Source organism: Manihot esculenta, chromosome 16 (genome assembly GCF_001659605.2).
Source record: "Manihot esculenta cultivar AM560-2 chromosome 16, M.esculenta_v8, whole genome shotgun sequence".
NCBI lineage: Eukaryota > Viridiplantae > Streptophyta > Magnoliopsida > Malpighiales > Euphorbiaceae > Manihot > Manihot esculenta.
Window position 1 is genome coordinate 688,642 of NC_035176.2, and position 20,585 is coordinate 709,226.

The window sequence follows — 20,585 nt, forward strand, 5'->3', positions numbered from 1 at the left end:
AATAGGAGAAAATTAAATTATTGAAACTTGTCTTTGATTTATTATTAATATCTGAATTTATTTTAAATTTAATTAAAATTTAATTTAAATGATTTAAATTTATTTTAAATTTAATTATTATTATCCGAATAAATTTAAATATATTTATTTTTATATAAAAAATATTTTTTATTGATAATTTTCATTTAAAAAATCTAATATTTTTAAAAAAATTTAATTTTAATTTTTTAAATAAAAATATATAAAAAAATTTATAAATATTATTATAAAAAATATATTTTTCTTATATTTAATTAATTAATTATATAAACGAATAAATACATTATATATAAAATTCAAATTCAATCCAAATTCATAATAAGTATTATTTTTTTAAATTTAAATCCTTTCTAAATTTAATTATAATTATTTAAATTTGTTTTATTAAAATTTAATTGGATTGAATATTCAAAAATATTCTATCCGTTGGCATTATAAAAAAGAAAGCAAAGTTTAGAAAATCCAAGAAAATCAGAAAGTGAAATTAATTCATTTGTAAATTTAACCTGTTTTAGATTATAGTTCAGTTTCATCCTAGCAATGCGTAACTTAAGCCAATCCGCAGTTATGCTCGACAAAAAAACACAGCTGGTTTGAGATTTGATGTCAAGCGTTTATCATCTAGACTAAATACTACTAGATACTAGAAAGATCTGAACTTGAAATTTTCTTCTGGATTTGTTTACATTTAGAAGTTTTAAGTTAGAGCTAGAGCATGTGCCGCAAGTGTGGCATATTTTTGGTAATAAATTATGTACAAATTAAGATAATTTGCATTCTAAATAAATGCCTTGAAGATTACTTTTAATATTTAAATTATTCTCAATTTCAATAAAAATTTATCATAAACTTAGATTATTACTACTCAAAACAATATATATATATATATATATATATATATTTATCAATTTTTTCATTTTGAAATTTTAATAGGTATTTTTTTCTATTTTAAATTAGAAAAAAAAATTTATAAATATTTCATGAAACATATTTTTATATTTAATTTATTATAAATAATAGATTTCCGACATATAAAACTTGAATTAAATAAAAATTAATATGAACATCAAATTTCTAAATCTAAATACTAGGGAAAATCATTTCAATACACATTTAATAATTAATTATCCAAACACATTTAAAATTACGTCATTTTTATAAAAAAGGTTATGGATTATAAAAATATATTTAGATTTCATTTACACACTAAATTGATATTAAATTATATTCCCACCAAATCGTCTTCATAAAAAATAAAATGTTATCGGTAAATATATTTACTCATAACCATTCAATCCGATAATCATTAATATTAGTTTGAATTTGAATGGTGACCTCAACTTTAGCTGACCAACCAATGCCATGGACAGCATAAATACTATCGATCTGAGACGCCCAAATTTAGGTACAACCAGCAGATGATGACAAGAGAGGATTACTAAAGATAAATTGGTGCCCATTTGTTTGCCTAGCGACTACCCAATAGCAAAAGAATTAACAAGGAATCCCAAGTGCATGGTTAGCTGTAAAGAATTTAAAAAGAAAATCATGACTAGCTTTAACAATGGCTGGATTGCTCTAAACACAAAAGTAGAAGCAACAAAGTTTATATATTGTACTTTAATAAGCAATCGAATATCCATTTGGACATCTCAGAGTTTTCTTCTCCTTTTCATGTACTAACAACAAACCACAAATGGTGAATCCACTTTCAACGCTAACTAGCATATGGTGGTGCATCCCCTTTGCCGATGTGATGTGTATAGAAAATATATATTTACACTCTTAAATTTTATTAGTTTCGTCTTATTTTAAATTTTAAAAACATTTTTTTGATACAAAAGTGTAATTAGAATAATTTTATACACTTTAAATTGCTATCCAAAAATTCACTGTTAATAATAAATAACTTAACAATAGTAATCATACAAATAGTAATTGTACACAATATATAAATATATATATACTTGGATAATATCTATGACAGAAAAGAAACGAGTATTTGGAGCTTACCAAGCAATAAGTCCAAAGGAATAATAAATTAAGGAGTGAAGTGATCACCAATCCTAATGGAAAAACCACTCATCAATTATAATACACTTCCTTTCTCTTGGGTTGATGGGAAACCAATAAAGAAGCTATTATAAGTGGTCCTTTGATGCTCTCAACATGTTAAAGTAAGAGGTGGGAAGTGAAAGGAGTGGGGAATTTTTGCAAAGAAGATCACCAATTGTTATTCTTGTCGGCAAAAGGGACAAACTCAACCATCTGGTGGAGCTCTGAGATCTTTGAATTTTATGTTTTGTAGATATCATATACCAATTTATATAGAACCAAGAATCTGTCCAAGGACAAGAAGCAGGACGATTCTTATCTTGTACTTCATACAATATAGTGGGGTGGCCATTGTTCTGTTTGCTAAAGAGTTCAATCATGGACATAATTTTGATTTTTCTTAATCTTGTTCAGTCATTGGAAGGCCATGAGTTCTTTGTAGCTTTCAAGAATCTGTAAGACTAGCACTGGCATGCTCAAGGAATAAAAAAGCTACAAGAAGCTTACCCATTTGGCATGCAATACCTTACTCCATTTCTGCTTGCTTAGTTTTCATGAAGGCCTTGTGAGAACCAAAAGGTTTCTACCAGAAACAGCAGATTCCTTCACTTGTTTTGGAACTTGGTAGCTTCAATAGTTACCAGATTGTGTCACAAACTTGGAACTTGGAAGGAGAGATTGGGGAAAAATCACAGTGAAATACTTAATATTCCAAGCAATTAAATAGTCCTCATAAAAAATTTCACTATTACATAAACATGCAAGGAAAAAAAACCATTAAACATGAACTCTTGCTGCAAATGAAATCAGAAAAAGACAGAAAAGAGAGATTAAAATTAATAAATAATAAAAAAAGCAGCCAAAGGCAGATGCAGATAGGGAGATATGAAAATTAACTAATTCCTTTTCACATATCCTGGTACAGGTGCACTACAATTACCCAAAACACAATCCACCAGGCTACAAGACAAAATCTCAGAGGCTGCCAAAGTTTTTTCCTTTTTTCTTTTTTGCCCTCTATTCTCTTCCAAGAAAAACCCACAACAAAAATGGCAGCTCTGAATAATACAATACATACCATATGATATTAGGAACAGTAATTAATAACAACAAATGAAAGGTTACATGGGACCCTTATGATAAAAATGATGATGCAGATACTGTAGTCATGAATGGTGACTATGATGATATTAACTTGATTTTGAAATGGTGATTAAGAAATTAAATTACTCAAGGAAACCTGTTTTTGTCAAAATAGCATTTCTCACTTTGCTAAGATCTCTCCCTTTGAGTGTCCTTCCAATCCCTTCACACACAGAGAATGAAGAAATTTGACTCCTTGCAAACTTCTTAGCTAACCACTCATGTGGAGGGACCATTTCATCTCCTTCATCATCATCATTGTCATTAACATCATCATTATGATACCCATTATCATAAACAATATTATCATCATTAGGAGAGCCCATTCTTGTATTTTTCTGATAAATCTTTGACCAATCAGGGATGTTCACAGGAGCTGATGACTGTTTAACTAGTTTGGTTTCATGGGGTGTTACCGCTGCTGCTGCTGTTGGTGGGTTAGCAAGATTAGCTCTTGGGATCATTCTTGGAGCACTATGGAGGCGCCATGCAGAAGAAGAAGAAGCAGAGGAGTAGTACTCCTTGGATTTCCTCATATTGGGACTTGAATCTTCTCTCTCCTTCACAACTGACCATATATCTTCTTCTTCAAAATCTTCACTACTTATGGATCTCCTGCTATAACCACCCGCACTGCCCTTGCCCATGATACCATGCCAATCTGCCATTACTGTTGCTAAAATAAAAATGGGGAAACAAAATCAAGATATGAGCAGAGAGGCAGAGAAAGAGAGGCACAGAAGATGTGAGCAACGACAGATTTACTCCTTAGACATATAAATAGATAGATGGAGAAAGTAAAAACAGGAAGGCTCTTTTTTACTAACCCATTTGTTTAAATGGGAAATAGAGAGAAAAGAAAATTAAAAAAGAAAAAAGAACTTTTATCATTTTCTTTATTGTGATAATGAATAAAGAAGAAAAAGGGACAAAAGTAGGAAAAAACTGAGAATTTTCTTTCTCTTCTCTTTATTTGCTCTTTATTTTCTCATTATTTTCTCTACAATTAAGAATCCAAACAAAGGATAAAATCTTTTTTTACAACCCTTTTCTATCTTTTACGCTAGAATAGTAATGAGATAAAACCCATTTTATTTTTTTGGGTATCGGGAATCAGAAAGAGGAGAAGGTGTAAGGAATAATTTCAGGAATCTACCTTACCTTTGTTTCAATACATTCCAAAAGAAGCAGTGCTTTTCAAAGATATTATCTTTAATGGGTATGCTTAACATTAACCTAAAAAAACTTAACCAGGACAAGAGAAGAGAAGCCAAAAAGTGTGAAGACTGAAGAGCCCCCAAGAATACCTCCAAAGAAGGTCACAGATTTCAAGGGCCTTAAAATGGTACACTGCAACAACTGAGAAGAAAAAGACAAGAAAAAATGGGGTTCTTAACTTTAATGGCCTAATCAAAAACCAAACGCTGATATGGAAAAGGAAAAGCCAGAGAGAAATGAGATGGGGTTTTGATTAGAATCTCAGTTGCCACAGTCTGGCTTTTTATCCTCTTACCTGGAAATGGTCACAGTATTAGGTGCCTCTAGTACTAAAATCCAGACGCCCACAGAAAGAAGAAGCTGGGTTTTGGGAAGCAAAATGAGAGAGACATTTAGCAAACCCAGAAAACACAAGTCATACCCGAGCAGAGACTTTTCCAACTATAGAAAAAAAATACCATTCGGTGCCGATCAAGAGAGGTTTCATGAAATGGGATTTTATGCATGCAGCATAACATTACTATAAAGGTGGTGAAAAGTGATTGGTTAGAGAAGAGCCTAGCTGATAGTCACAGAATTCAGTGATCTTATCCTGTAATGGCTGGCTGGCTGTCTGGCTCACTCACTTCAATTCACATCTCATTAGGGCAGTGAGCAGATGAAAAAGAGGTGACTGAAGCTTTTTGTCAAATGGGTGGTGCCTAGGACTAGGGGAAAGAATTGTAAAAGGGTAGTAAATGTAAAGTGGCTTTTAGCTGTGTATTGAGATACGTGGTGGTGAGGTGGTGGTCCGATTTCTTCAAACTGTGACTCAACTCCTATGTGTAACTTGCATTCTTCAATGCTTCTCCTGGGTTTTGGGGATCTCACAGAGCAGCGGATAAGAGTGAACAGATGCCAGAGAACACAGAGAGAGAAAGAGAAGAGAGAGAAGTTTGTTATTGTTTGTTTGTGGTTATGGATGCAATTATAGGTCGAGCAGGAGGTGGGGAGGTAAGGTGAGAGGTCTTCTCAGAGGGTCCTCCGGACAAGGACCTGAGATGAGTGTTGTGGGTCAACGCTTTAATCTCTACTGCCTTCGCTTTCCAGCACACAGAAAACAGGAATTTTTTTTTCCATATATAATCACAGGCATCTCCATCTCACTGAGTTTAAACTAAATTATATTTAAATTAAATTTATCCGCTAAAAATAAATATGCAGGAAAGTGAAATATTCAATCTCATTAAAAAAAAAAAAAATCAAACTACTCATTTCAATCTTGGTCGTTAAAAGATAAATTTTTTTTAATATAATTATTATATATATTAATTTTATTATAATTATTTATTATATTAATTTCAGATAAATATAATATTATAAATAATTAATACTTAACTTTTATATATAAAGCAGTTGTATTAAGTAATTTCTAAAAAGAAAATATCATCTCTATCCTACCCCTTTCTTCAATTAGGTTTCTCTTTGGCTTGCTTCCAATAAAAATTTAATGTTATTTTATTTTATTACTAAGAAAAAGTATTAAATTATTTTTTTTTCTCTTTGGCTACAAATTTTATTTTAAAATTTTAGCAATCAAATTGCCCCCATCTTATAATTCGGCTAACGTATCAATAAGCTTAAATTCGAAATACTCTACTTTTTTGAAAATCATATTTTAAAGGATGCATTTTTAAAGATCTTATTTCTAAAAGTATGATGTAAAATTATTATATAAAGTAATTTCTCAAAAAAATAAAGTTCATAGTATAATTTTTTAAATATATTAAATTAAAAAACGAGTTAATAAACCATATTGTGTTAATTGTGCAATTTATTAAGAACACTTAAATAACATATTTTTCTTCAAAAAAAGAAATAAAATGCCCTCTCTTTTTTTGTACACTTTCCAAAAGATCACCTTTTTTAACTCAATTATTTCATAGAAAATAATTTTTATATAAATATTTTTTTTTAAAAAAATTATTTTTTCAAAAGTAACTTATTTTTCAATTTGATTGTGTCAAAACCAAGAATGTTAATAAGATTCATAATTAAAAAGTCCCGCAGGTGCAGTGTTAGTAAAATCGTCAAATCTTAAAAAATTACAAACACAATAAAAATAAAAGTCACATTCAAAGGGGCTTAATTGATTTTGCATTGTAGGATTCAGTAGCTTAATTGATTTATATGGAATCCTACAAGGATTTCAATGGAGAACAAGAAAATCAACTTATCAAAAACCCATTTCAATCATTAGACAGGAGAAGCAATATCTACCATCCAAGAAGGGGTGATCCACTTGATTTTAATGTTTGATAAGATAAGCACACCCTTAACTCCTTTTTCGTTTCCAATGCTCTGTGTTGGGTGATTAGTGAGGTCTAAAAATGCAAATGAAAATGTCACCAATCCCCATAAAGCTTTGGTCACTTCAAAGCTAACAAGAGATGAAGCAAGCAATTTTGGTGGCTAATAAGGCATGATGTGTTTGCCCATTAGGAACTTTTGCAGTACAAAGTCACCACCAATTGTCCATGTCATCCCACAATTTACAAAAACTAATTGCAAGTGGAAGCATAAAGCCACAAACTCACCATCTACTTTGCCATGTGATACATATTTACAAATGCATTTTCATGAGTTTGAACCCAGTTGCCTATTTGTTATAGGGCAGGCTACCCTTGATTTAGCAAGCCATAACTAATAAGATTGATAGGACAGATGCGTTATTGCTGAACATGTAGCAACACCTCATTTCAAAAACTATCCCATTTGTCCAATGATATTGCATTACTGACTAAAGTAACACTAATTTACAACAGGTATCAAAATCAGATCAACCTCGTAGTGAAACTAATTCGGAATACACTGTGATGTACATCTGCACTAGAATACAAAAATGGATGAGCCTTTTCAAGCTCTAAAACTGGCATCACCTTGCATTATTTTGATCGGACAATTTGCGCGCAAGTAATCAAGCTATTAGGCAAGAGAAGTTGAATTAGGTGCTGAACCTGTACAAATATGGTGTGCGGGGTTGATCTCTGCATATCATACTCCCTGGGACCTGATTCTTTTCATTTGCGTGCGGCATGGTAAAGCTCCAGATAGTCAAGAGCAGGCTTATTCCAAGACCAGTCTTGCTCCATTACGGTTTTACATAATGAGTAAAACCATTCCCGACCCTCGTACCAAGAAGAAATTGCCCTGAAATTTTCAATGGAAAAGTAGATATTACCCTATAACAAATGCAAGCCATAAATATGCATGTGTTCTCCAAGAAAGAAAGGGGAAGAGAGAGGCAAGAGATTTCCGAGAATAGAACTTCTCAAAAAAAAAAAAACACTTTTTACTGGGTTGATCATGTACTTGGGCGCACTCTTTTCAATAGATCTTTGTTACTTAAAGATTGTGAAGTGGAAAAACTAAGAATAAAGATACATATTTTCCCACTCCAATAGTTAAAACCAGTCACTGCTCACCTATTTAGAGCATAATCAATTCCAGCAGCATCAGCTCCATCAAAACTAAATCCATTTGGTTCAAGACTTTGTGCTTGTGCTCTCTCCTTATCATGGTCAACATCAAACACAGTGTCATAAAGTCCTACAGAAAAAAATCAAAATAAGCAGTTAAACACACGTTGCTTACCACAGAAGGGCACCGTAAAACACAGTAAATGTTATCGTCAAGTAGTAACTACAGAATGAATGCAATTGCCTGACCATCCACAGGAGAAAATAAAACAATCATGCTATATTAAAAAAAAAAATCCAATACTTGGAATGAAAGAAGAGTTATGAGACCTCACAAATAAATCAGTCAGAACTTGTAATTTAGGGATATTATGTGAGTAGTTGAATAAGACATAATGATGATAATACCTAGGAGTACAGAAATTAATGAACATTTCAATTATCAAAATGTCTAAGCAGATAGGGATGAACATACCTCCAGTTTTTCGAACAACTGGAATGGAACCATATCTCATAGCTGTAAGTTGGGTCAGTCCGCATGGCTCAAAAATTGATGGGACTAGAATGAAATCAGCACCTGCATATATCTAAACAAAAAAGAGAGAGATGACGAGCAGCAGTCAGGGCCAAATTGTAGATGTGAGATATAAGTATGAATCCATGCAAAACTTGAAAAAATAAAATTCAAAAAGAATATACCAGGTGTGATAGTGGCTCATCATATGTCAAACAAAGGCGAGCATGGTGATTGTGAGAAGAACGCAATTTGTTGGCCAAATTCAAAAAATCATTCTGGACGCGAGGATCTGGCGCTGAACCAAGCAACACAACCTGCCAAGATAGATCCATCTAACACTTGCTTAATTATATGGATCCACCAGTATCATGCAAATGATGGACTTGGTTGTTCTTACATGCACATGCAAGTCATAGCCATCACAATATCATCTACAAAGCAAATGAGTACAAAGAAAGAGAAAGAGAGGGGGGGTGGGGAAGAAGAAGATTGGCCCACAAGGAGCTCCCAGCTGGAATATATACTCAGCTGTTAGGATACATCAATTTAGTCCTTCCAAGATGTAAGTGTTGAGTAAAAGGTCTAGGCTCTAGATTAAGGTACCACCTTATTCTTAGGAATCAGGTGTTGTGATTAATCAAGAAAAGAAACCAGCCAATAATAAGACACCATCATACTAGCTTAATTTCCAACCACTACCCACTAAGTGGGTCAAGCTCTAAGCAATATTAATTCTATTCCATTTAATGGTTTTCCTCCAACATTTGCTTTCCAATTCTAAGATGATATTTAGGGAATATAGTATTGGCTTGATGTATTTAGTTTGGCCTAGATTATAAGCTGGTCAAACCCAAAAAAAAAAAGCTTATAACAATGATCTGTTTATTTGTAACATTATAACAATATAACAATACAACAATGATCTGGTCTAACCCTAAAACTTAAATGATCTGTATTTATAATAATATAACATTAACAAGCTTATAAGCACAAAAAAATAAGTTGCTCCCCCCAACTTTTTATTTTGATGCTTATAAGCACTTTGCTTATAAGCTAGTTTAACCAATTAAATTACTCTAATGCCCTTATTAAAAAATTAAAATTACAACAAATACCTTTATTTAATGAAAAAATAACTTACACCTTTTTTAGTCATTTTCATAGTCATCTTCATAATAGACGTGCTTATAAATTATTTTTAACCAAACACGTCAACTTTTAGCTATCACTTGTAAGTATCTGTACCAAACATATAACAACTTAAAATTTAAAGTTGCTTATAAGTTCAAATTAGCTTATAAGCACTTGATGCTTATAAATTAAATTCCATAAGTTAAGCCAAACACCCTCTTAGTTGCTGAATGGACCAAAATTTCTGCTGCTGACTTTGCATTCAGAATATCAGAAGACAAATTATGGAAATTCAGTTTACACTGTTGTGTAAGTTGATAAACCATGCACAAGTAGTGGGACCTGAAAGCAGAGAGAATGCCAACCTGACCACCGCGATCTAAGGTTCGCCAAATTGCATGCTTGATGAGATGAATTCCTTTCTGATGAGTTAGGCGAGTGATAACCCCTACTAAAGGCAGATCAGCTTTCTTTAAACCAACCCTTTGCTGCAAAGCTTCCTTGGCTGCTCTTTTGCCTTCAACGACGTTCTCAGATGTGTAGGAAACCTATAATAAACATGTATTAACGCAACTCACTGGCAATTAGAATCTTCAAAGGCATAGTCAGTATGGCCAAGTATAAAGCGAAAAACAAAATATTGAAAAAAAAGTTCCAATATGACTGTATATCTTGAACAACAATCATCAAGAAAATCAAGCTAGCATAGAAATTTCACCCTAAAAAGGGCAAAAACTTGAGCAAAATTTGCATGAGCATTAAGCAACATCAAACTATTGAAAAAAGTCAGAATCAAAGACAGTCTCAACATCACAAGGATCTTAAGCTCTCATTGCAATAAGGGAAAAGAAATTAATGTTGAAAATTGCGAAATACATGATCATATGGTCAGCATATATCATCCTTCCATTTGGTTTTCTATTTAGTGTAATCATAGCAAAAATTGCGAATGCTAATATGTAGATGCATAACATGGAAGAAATATTACTAAAGGCCTTAAATTCAAGGACCACTTGTCAAAGAAATTCAAAAACAACACTTCATCCACTTACAGGAATGAACTTATCATTATAAGGATCCCATATGTCTGGGTCAATTCCATTCAGTATTCCATGGAATTTGTGGAGATGAGGAGCAACTGAAGGATTTCCAGCAACCTCCTTTGAATATGTTGGGGATACCTGCATAACAAGAAATAACTCAGGTACTACTGCAGCATATGAATAAAACTGTAAAATTATCATAAGATCAAGTGCTAGCTTTTCTTTTGTTGCTACAGATGTCTAATCCTTTCCTTGAAGACATTCATACAATGGAAGATAGAAGTATAGTATGATATTTGAAGAGAAAAATGCTCCAATCCACTGGAATAAAAAAAAAAAGAGAAATGAATAAAAATAACCCAAGTCACTATTCTCATTCACTTACCATCTAACTTAAATGCTTTCTTACTTAATAGCAGTCCTTTTAATCCTCTCGAGATATTTGCTAGTGATTTGATTTAAGAAATGCTGAGGTATCTCAACTAAATGATTAAAAATGTTACTTTGTTTCAATGGACATTGAAAACCAGAAAACAAGGAGAAAAGAATCGTGAATTCATATATGAATACAATAAACAGGTATGTGCTACATCACAAGGTTCTTAATGTTCAAAAACACCAGAACTGAAGAAGAAGAATGAAATACGAGAAGCAGAGGAGAAACAGAAGAAGATCTAAAAAGAAAAAAAGAGGGAGCGAAAGAAAGAATAATGGGGAGAAGTAATTATTTTATTATTGAGCTGACCATTGATTGCAATCAGTTAGAATGTTACTCCTATTTATACATCTGATTCTCAATTCCTATTTGATATAAGTTACAACATGTAAGTCTTAATCCCCCGATGTTTAGTCTCACTAACTACTTAACCCTTAGTTATAATATAATGGCTGACAGGATCAGGTACAGTTTGGATATAAAGGAATACATGCCCATGGAACTTCTTTCACTATGGATATCTCAGTAAAGCAAACTGTCAGAGCAAGAATAAGGCAGCTGTAAAAGAGTAAATAAAACAAATCAATTATAAGCACCCACAGTTGTAGACTTGTCAGTATATGCCATAGCTCTCCCAATGTTGCCTGCCCCAAATTCAAGGTTATGAATCGTGAAGACTACTCGAGCTTTGCTAAGACCATAGTGCGTATAATGGTCCTTAAACAACCATGCAACTGGAGCACTAGACCAATCATGACAATGGATAATATCCTGCACGTGAGCACCTATTAGTTAACATGGATTTTTAAGAAAGAAATAATTGGACTAAAAACACTCACACAGAGAATTATAGAAATTAGCATCCATGGGGAAAAAATGGTAGATTTAATATGATATATTAAGAGGCCACAGTAATACCAACAGAGCCAAACAGCAGGAAAAGTTGGTTTTGACATTTGCACACACAAAATAACTTTCTACCAGCAAATTTTACATGGAATTAGTTGTCATGCTTACGTATGAATTTGCCATACACAAGCAGGTTGTTACTACTTGCTAGGCAAAACTTTCATTCTTAATCAACCATTCAATAGAAACCTAGCCTTGAACTTGAGAAACTGAAGCAATACCTTCAGTTAAACGAACGGGGTTATAAAGCTCTAACCAAAAGATGGCTTCAAAAATTTCAAAACAAATGTTTTGCCAATGGTTATTGCTGAAACACTAGTTATAATTATTTGCTAGCATTATCACCATGTTTACCACTCATCCTAGAGATAAATATCTTGACAAGAATATATAGCCATTTACCAAAGGGTAAAGTACTAAGTCAAAAACTTACAGGATGGAATCCATTCTGTTGTAAAAACTCAAGAGCTGCATGGCAAAAGAATCCAAACCTCTGCCCATCATTCTTGCACCCATATATGCAACCAGTCCAAAACATCCTGCAATGGAAAAGTTGACATGAAATGTTATTAGACATTTTGTTTGAGTGCATTTTTGAAATATTGAAGAAAGTTACAAAGTAAACATACAAGAGGCATAACTAGGTCCATATATATATAATATACATATATATTCTCCAAATCCTGAAGTCGCAAGAACTAGGATATGGTATTTATTGATCCTTTTAGCAAATGGATAATTTAATTTCAAAACTTTAATTGATTAAGTTTAGCCCATCAACTGCATGAGTGATGACCCAACCCTTCCAAATGAAATGAATATATTTTTGCAAAGAAAGGAAATGAGTGGGTAGGAGGCATTTATTTGCACCATACAATGCTTGTAGACTATCTATCACTTACCTTCAAATTGTTAAATACAAGACTTACAACAATTATAATATATCAAGCATCCTTCTAGAAAACTATTACCACTCATACTAACTAGAAAATTAGTCAACAGGAATATTAGAAAATTTGAAATTGTTCCCACACTGAGCTGAACCATATGCACAGCGTTTTCACCATTAATAAGGCACAGAATATTTGCACCATACAAGCATGCATCACATGCACACACACTTAGATGCATTACATGTTCAGGCAAACAAACCAGTCTGTACATAGAACAAAAATGAAATCTATATTACTTGACCCATAAATGGGTAGTACTTTGACTGAATTATTCACATGAGCAGAGAAAATTTGAGGGTGCAGCAGAGCATAGAATTACCCATTCAGAGGCTCTAAGAAGTAGACAGAAAGGTCTTCCACCTTTCCAAACCACACTTTTATTTCTGTTCCGCCCCAGGAATAGCTTTTCTGATAATGAAAGTCCTTTACCTATTCCAAGACATGAAATGAATTAGAATTCATTGATAATTGTAGGTCTTATAAATAAAGAAAGCATCATGGTAAATTACTCAGTAAATCTAATTAATTTTTCTCAATGATATGCCATAACCAATAGTAGTCCTCTGTACCTATTCAGTTGCATTTACATTGGTTACCAATAGTAGTCCTATGTACCTATTCAATTACATTAACATTGGTTATTATTGCTGAAGAAGTGACAATTGGAAATAAATAAGCACAAACTTAAATATGCACATGCAGAGAAGTGCAACATTAGGTGTTTTAAAAGAAAACTTTTTCTTGCATGGGATTAGGAATCATCATACACTGCAGCTTTCAACTAAGTATAAAACATTGAATGAACAATTCATAAATTAATAATAAAATTGTCCCTCAAGGGAGACATTTTATCGGTAGGTCTTACAATTTCTTCAATAATGTTAATCACAGAAACATATAATTTAATCACTGAGATAAAATCTGTACATCCAACATAAAAAGAAAATGTATGTGTGTGAGAGAGAGAGAGAGAGATAAAATATCCACAATAAAGTAGCAGCAATGACACTTACATGGCTAAGGTTCAAACAGTCATACTTTGGAAGAATGATGTCCACACTGTGATTTAAATCTTGTACAGCACGGGAGAGACTAGTCACAACATCTCCAAGTCCTCCAACCTGCAATAGAGATTACATAATGCAGACAAGCAAATAAAGAAAGATTACGTTAGTAAGATTGACTAAGACAAGATGGTAACAACTGATTGGATAAATGCTTTTAAAATATTCTCAACCTTTTTAAGTTTAACATGATTATAATGATACCAAAGACAGCACACCTGGTGCCTATGATTGGCACCTCTCTCTTGCTGAGGTGTGGATACAATCAGATATATTTACCATCCAGATAAGCAGATAAGTTTAACAGAAACTCAGCTCATTTATTATATAATTTAATGACTTAAAATCACCTTCGCGATTGGGGCCATTTCAACAGCAATATGCACAATGTGAATTGGTGGCTCCTTCACAATTCCTCCAAATACAGGTATGTGGTAATCCATGCCACCTCTGTTGTCAAAAATTCCACCATCTTCCCTCTCCGAGAATACAAAATCCATCATGTATGCATCTAATGGAACCTTGACTGGGAAAAATATGTAAAAGTAAATATTTCTTAAATTTTTTCCCCAGAAAAACTTCTACTAATTAATGTATCAGATTTTGACTCATTTGGAAGGAAAGGGGAAGAAAAAGAGGAAAGCAGCATATGTGAATAACCCTCTCCTGATTATAGCAAAGAGGGGAGTTTTGTGCACTACAGATGCTCTATTTTTATAGGACATAAGTACATAGTGATTTTACCTATATGATTTGGCATCATGTTGTACACATAATAAACTCACAAACAGATGATTGAAATAAAATTAAAATAAAGTAATCTATGAACTATGCAATAATCTTCTCAATATCTATATCAAGGAAAAAAATACACTGTGAAATGTCAACAACCAACTAACTTTTGAAGTTGTTGAAAATCAGAAAAATAAGATCATATATCTCTATTATAGAAGTTAAACCAGAATAAAGTATAGAGACCACCATATTTAACAGGTTATAGAAACATGTATAAACAGACAAAACTAAGACCATGCAATGCACAATAATTGACAATATTGTGTTATAAATCTACTAAGGTGAAAAACAGGAATAGAATTGAAAACTTACCAGTGGCTTTGACATGAGAACCATGACCTGTGGGAAACATCTTCTGAGGTGGCAAAGGACCTTTGCGGTGGGTCCATCGGTTAAATGAACATCTAATCCAAACTTCAGATTTACCATGCAGAACTGTGTTAGCAGGATTATAGAAAACTGTCACAGCAGTTCCAGCCTGAACACTAACAGGGTCAGTATAGACTATGTGCTTCTGAGACAATAGGAACCTTTTCAAAGTTTTCTCCTTTCTTTCAGCTTTCACACGTGCTGTTCTTTCTGCCTGTAAGAAGAGAAGAACAAGGAAAAATAGACTCAGCTTACTTGGCACTAGGGCATTACACTGAACAATGAGATAAAGTTTTCAGATGATTTAGCTTATAGCAGTACAAATACGAAAGCAGCAAAAGACAGGCACCCATCTTTAACTGTTAAGTGTTAAGAAAGTCCAAAACTCCTACTGGTCATAAACAGAAGATCCATTCAACAAAACCCAAGAAATAGCAAGGACTATTCCATGTTACAAGCAAGCCCCAAAGTACTGTGCCCTTTCTTTTTCTTTTTTCGGTAGCAAAAGGCCAACAACAACATGCTCGATCTGAATTTTTCTTAACATTTAAGGTGTAATCTAGTCCTTTGAATGTAAAAAGCAAACTGACCTTGGCATGCATGGCCTGCTCTCTTAACTGCCTCTCCTCCTGTAGTTTCCTATACATCTGGTGTTCTTCCTCAACCCAAAACAATTCTTCAGGAATGGACATTGGGACAATTGCATGGAAATCTTGGCGATGATTGTTATCATATACCATTGCACTCTGAGGTGGACCATCAGCAAAGACCCAATCCAAGAGAAGGGCTCGATCCGGCACTACAACTGCAGATGATCATGATTGCAGAAAAACAATGATGTCATACAAGTAATAACAACAATAAACAACAGAACTAAATAGAGTTAATAAAATCAGATAACATTTATTAGGCACTAGCCTAGACAGAGAATGGAAAAAGAGTTGATTGAAAACAAAAATATCTTGACTTAGAAGAGGAAAGTATTTGAGAGATATACTTCTGTGTCAAGCTTCAGTTGCCAACTACCAGCATCTTCTTAAATTTATCAATAGAAGCTTGAATACAACAAAAATCAAGAAAGGGGTTCATTGACAATAACTTTTCTAGTGGTTTTTGGAAACAAGGAGATAATTGATATTAAGTATGCCAAGTTTATCAGCACCTTCATATGCACTTCAAATACTTATTTTATTTCATTAAAAGAATCTTCATGTATATGCCACTACTACTAGATTAAAGAAGATATACATTCACACATACCATTAGCATACCACCAGTCGCCGTCCTTTCTCTCAGATTTGAGAAGTTTTTCCACAACGACCAATCCATTATTCCAATTATTATAACCCCCATGAATCCAAAGGTCATTAGCATGTGCAAGGGGACCTGAGCTTTTGTTATAATATAGCTGGACCAAGTCTTCACCTCTAAACTCATTAGGCTCAATATACCAAACATTATCAACAGATCTTGGAGCATTTTTCATCAACTGGTGCAATATTTCTCGCCTCTTTTCAGTTTCCACCTTGGCTTGGGCTCTATCAGCTTCACTTGCAGCCTTCTCTTCTTCTCTTCGCCTCTGCTCTTCTGCTTGCCTTTCCCTCTCAGCTTGCTCCCTTGCAAGTTTCTCTTGTTCCCTACGTCTTTCCTCAAGCAAGAAATCATCAAATGCAAATGCATCCATTCCACCTGCTACAGGTATGCAGAAATCCTTTTTGTCGTTATTGTCATAAGCATTTTTCCCATTAAAGAACACAAAATCCATCTTGTATGCTTCTTTGGGAACATGAACCTGGCAAGACCACCAATCTCCTTTCAAATGAGTCTTGGTCAAACTTATGGTAAAAGATTTCCATCTCCAGTCATTGAAGGCTCCCATAATTAAAACATTTGGCTCATTATTCAGAGTGGATAGGCTCCTATTGAGGTATACTTCTATATCTTGATCAGGTTTCACCAAATGAGGGTAAACAAACAATTTGTTACCCCTAGAGAAATTATCCTCAGCAAGCTCCTCAATTTCTTGTTTCCTCAAGTTTTCTTCCACTTCCAACCTCAATTTTAGAGAAGAAACTTCATCTTCATTTGTTTTTTCAACAGTCCCTGCACTTCCCTCTTTTAAAGTACTATCACTCTTTAAGTCGTCAACCTGCCTTTCCTCTATAGTAATTTCATCAACTGGCATAGTCTTAACCTCCACACTACCAGCACTTCTATTTTCCACATATTGATTGATTTTGGTAACTGACAGTGTTTTGCTAACTGATGATGCTTCTTCTGTTTTCTTTTCTTGGTTAACTTTCTCATCCTTACTAACTTCAATTGCCTGTTCTGCATCTACATCAGCTTTAAGTTCAAGTGTTTTCTTGTGGGGATCCACAATCTCACTAGATGTTGGAGAAACTTCATCCTCCTTACTTCCATTTTTCTTTGAATCCCTCTTTGTAGTGCTTGTTCTCGCTGGCGTTTTCGATGTGAATCTTTTAGGAGGAGGTCCTTTAGAGTTTGCAGTTGAAATTTTTCTCTGTCTCCTCTTAGAAAAGTCTGCACATAAATACAGGTGAAACTCAAAAATATATTCAGATTACCAAAGGGAAATAACATTGTATTAGAAACATGTTACTTTACATTGTCCCTTCAAGAATTTCGTTAAAAGCTAACCTGCACCAGCAATAACGTCACATGAAACCCCGAGTGTAGGGTACTTGCTGTAGCATGAAGTAAGCTGACAGGAAACACATGAAATCAGATTTTAGGATTATTTAATTTATTACGTAACAAAGTGAATTCAATCCTATTTACTTCAATCCACCTGCTTGCATAAGTCATTGATTCAAAATTAAAATCACTTCACCACACAACAGAAGTTAATGGAAGGGACAACATGAGACTCAATCAATAACAGAGAAGGCATACACAAAAGACAAAAATCTGGCAACTCCAATAGCGGAAATCTTTAACCCCTCCTTTGGCATAATTCCTTTTTCAAGAAAAGAATTCATTCATTTTGAAAGAAAAGAATTCAAATGATTTCTTGCAAGATTCAACTTCTTTTAAATGAAAATTTTTCAAGTTGAAAAAGAATTGAATTCTTTCATTCCAAAACAAGAAAATTGTTAAAAAAGAAATCAATTGAATTGAAATTCTTGATTCCAAACGAGGGTAAGTAAAATTAGTACATTGTTGAAAAATGAACACTCAAAAAGAAAGAAAATAAGAAAAAGAGCACACAATTCAATGGCTAAAAAGAAGAAAGAAGAAGAGAACTCATCTAAGCAAGAGCAGTAAACGAAGCCAAAGGATCAAGAAGTCCTAAATACAGGTACTTACACTTGAAAGATGGCTACTATTAAAATGAGGGAAAGACCCAGAGAGACGATTGAACTTGAAGACGGTTCTTCGGTGAAAGAGAGCTCTGCAACTGAGAGGTCTGTGTACCTGCAAACCCACTTCCATGGCTGACGGTTACCAACTCAGAAATCGAAAATTGTTCTCAGTTTCTCACTAACAACAAGAATGCACTGGAGTAGCAAGAATATCAGCCATAACTATTAATAATAATGATTGTAATCTTCTACGATGCAGCCTACAATGTTAACAAATGCGCAGCATACTGACCGTTGATTGCTACGTTCCAGTGAACATTGCGGTAGCTTTTTGTGCCGTCCATTGTGTGATCTTGTACAAAGATAAGATCTTGTACAAAGATAAGCGGCATGTAATTTTTTTTTTGTAATTTTAAAATTTTTTTTAAGAATAAATAATTCGGTATTTTAATGTTTTTAAGGCTATTATCCATCTGTGATCTGATGATAGGCTTAGATTCGTTGGAAGTGATACGTCATAAATATTTGCCACGTTGGCGCTCTTGCTGTTGGAGTCTACTATAAAATAATAGGTAAAGTAAATCTTTTCACCAACTCTTGTGGGGAAAAACCATCGATTTTTCATATATTTAACTCCAATTTGAAACATTGGCTGATATTTAATTTAATTTAATTTAATTATTTTTTATTAGTTGAAATAAAAGAATATTTTATTTTATTTTAAAAAAAATAAAATTTTATAAAAATTATTTCTTTTCAAAATAACTCATTCTAAATGAAGTGAGTTGTAAAAAGAAATGTTAAGTGATGTTAAGGGATAATAGTTTTTATTATAATATTTATTTATAGCAATAATAATGATGATGATGACAATGCCAATGAATGATTACAGTAATTAATTTATTTTTTTAAATTTAAAAATTGTTTTAATCATATATGAAAGTTATTTGAATTCTTTTTTAAAATCATACATTATAATTTTACAATTTTCATATAATTTAAATGCCATTATGTTATTATTATATTATAATTTTAAATCTTTTCACTACATGGTACTAAATATTAGCTCATTAGTAGGATCTTTTTTCCTTTTCCTTTGTTACAAATTCGCAGGAAAATGGAAAAAATATATAGTGCAATAATTATTTCATGTCAACAATTTTTTTTATTTAAGATAATAATATTCATTAGATGAATAAAAAATATTACCCAAAATTAACATAATATTTAAAAACTTATATGTTAAAAGGCTCAAAACTTATCTGAAAAATAGAGAGATTTCTAAGGTCTAAATATAAAAAATCTATTGAAATAACTAATTTTAAAAATCTAAATCCATAATAAAAGATTTAAAAAATTCAAAAATAATAATTAAAAGAAAAAAATAAGAATAAAATCAATATAAAAAATTCAGGCAGAATAGAAGAGAATTTCCTTTTTAATGAATAACAACATATTAAAAAAACATCACAAATAAATATTTATGGTCACACTCCAAGGAAAAAGAGAATTTACTTTGAGTAAAAAGAGAAAGTCACACAAAAAAATGAGACTTCTGTCTTAAAAAGAGAAGGATTTTCTCCAAAACAAGAGAAAGAAACCATAGCCAACTAACTAAAGTTGAATATGTAAACACTTAATATAATAGCTGATACACTTGCTACTTGGTTGTTATTTATTTATTTATTTTTGGATTAGGTTTTTTTTTTTTTATGGAAATCACTGAGATAGGTTTTTATTTTGAGATACACTCTTTGATTTATGGTTTTATTATTTAAATAATATAATTTAGAAAGGACTTTACAAAATTAAAGTATTTTGAAAATATTAAAAAATAAAGTTAATTTTAGAAAATGTCAATTTAAAAGCATTTTTCAATTAAGTTAAAAATTTTGAAAATGATAAAAAATTATTTAGATTCAGTAAAAAATATTAATTAATATTATTTGGTTAAGACGAAATAAGAGAAAAATATGTTAAAAAACTAAAAATTTTATTAAAATTTCTCTAAGTGAGTTTCTGACGGTTAAGAGAGACTATTCATAATAAAAAAAACCCTAATAAATAAAATTAGTAAAATATTTAAAATATTCAAAAAAATTAATTAAAATATAAAATTGACTATTAAA

At 32.3% G+C, this 20,585-nt stretch overlaps 2 protein-coding genes across 9 annotated transcripts; both read right to left on the minus strand.

The window, feature by feature from the left end:
- Nucleotides 1–2,903: 2,903 nt before the first annotated feature.
- LOC110603064 lies at nucleotides 2,904–5,531 on the minus strand. Of its 7 annotated transcripts, none has more exons than XM_021740726.2 (3): nucleotides 4,751–5,531; nucleotides 4,545–4,596; nucleotides 2,904–3,913 (listed from the first exon to the last, which is right to left on the minus strand). In XM_021740726.2, exon 3 carries the CDS (start codon nucleotides 3,903–3,905, stop codon nucleotides 3,321–3,323), a length of 585 nt encoding a protein of 194 aa, XP_021596418.1. In that variant the 5' UTR covers nucleotides 3,906–3,913; nucleotides 4,545–4,596; nucleotides 4,751–5,531; the 3' UTR covers nucleotides 2,904–3,320. The 7 variants fall into 7 exon arrangements, with proteins under 7 accessions (XP_021596418.1, XP_021596422.1, XP_021596420.1 ...); XM_021740730.2 differs by lacking the exon at nucleotides 4,545–4,596 and having other exon boundaries at nucleotides 2,904–3,907; nucleotides 4,751–4,815; nucleotides 4,914–5,530; XM_021740728.2 differs by lacking the exon at nucleotides 4,545–4,596 and having other exon boundaries at nucleotides 4,751–4,815; nucleotides 4,914–5,530.
- A 1,591-nt stretch (nucleotides 5,532–7,122) lies between these two features.
- Nucleotides 7,123–18,663, minus strand: LOC110603572 (soluble starch synthase 3, chloroplastic/amyloplastic). Of its 2 annotated transcripts, XM_021741332.2 has the most exons (16): nucleotides 18,461–18,663; nucleotides 17,792–17,855; nucleotides 16,391–17,674; nucleotides 15,721–15,935; nucleotides 15,074–15,344; nucleotides 14,317–14,492; nucleotides 13,916–14,023; nucleotides 13,222–13,331; nucleotides 12,383–12,488; nucleotides 11,641–11,811; nucleotides 10,614–10,742; nucleotides 9,927–10,109; nucleotides 8,613–8,744; nucleotides 8,389–8,500; nucleotides 7,920–8,043; nucleotides 7,123–7,644 (listed from the first exon to the last, which is right to left on the minus strand). In XM_021741332.2, exons 1-16 carry the CDS (start codon nucleotides 18,584–18,586, stop codon nucleotides 7,515–7,517), a joined length of 3,441 nt encoding a protein of 1,146 aa, XP_021597024.1. In that variant the 5' UTR covers nucleotides 18,587–18,663; the 3' UTR covers nucleotides 7,123–7,514. The 2 variants fall into 2 exon arrangements, with proteins under 2 accessions (XP_021597024.1, XP_043807776.1); XM_043951841.1 differs by lacking the exon at nucleotides 18,461–18,663 and having other exon boundaries at nucleotides 17,759–17,836.
- Between the last annotated feature and the right edge of the window lie 1,922 nt (nucleotides 18,664–20,585).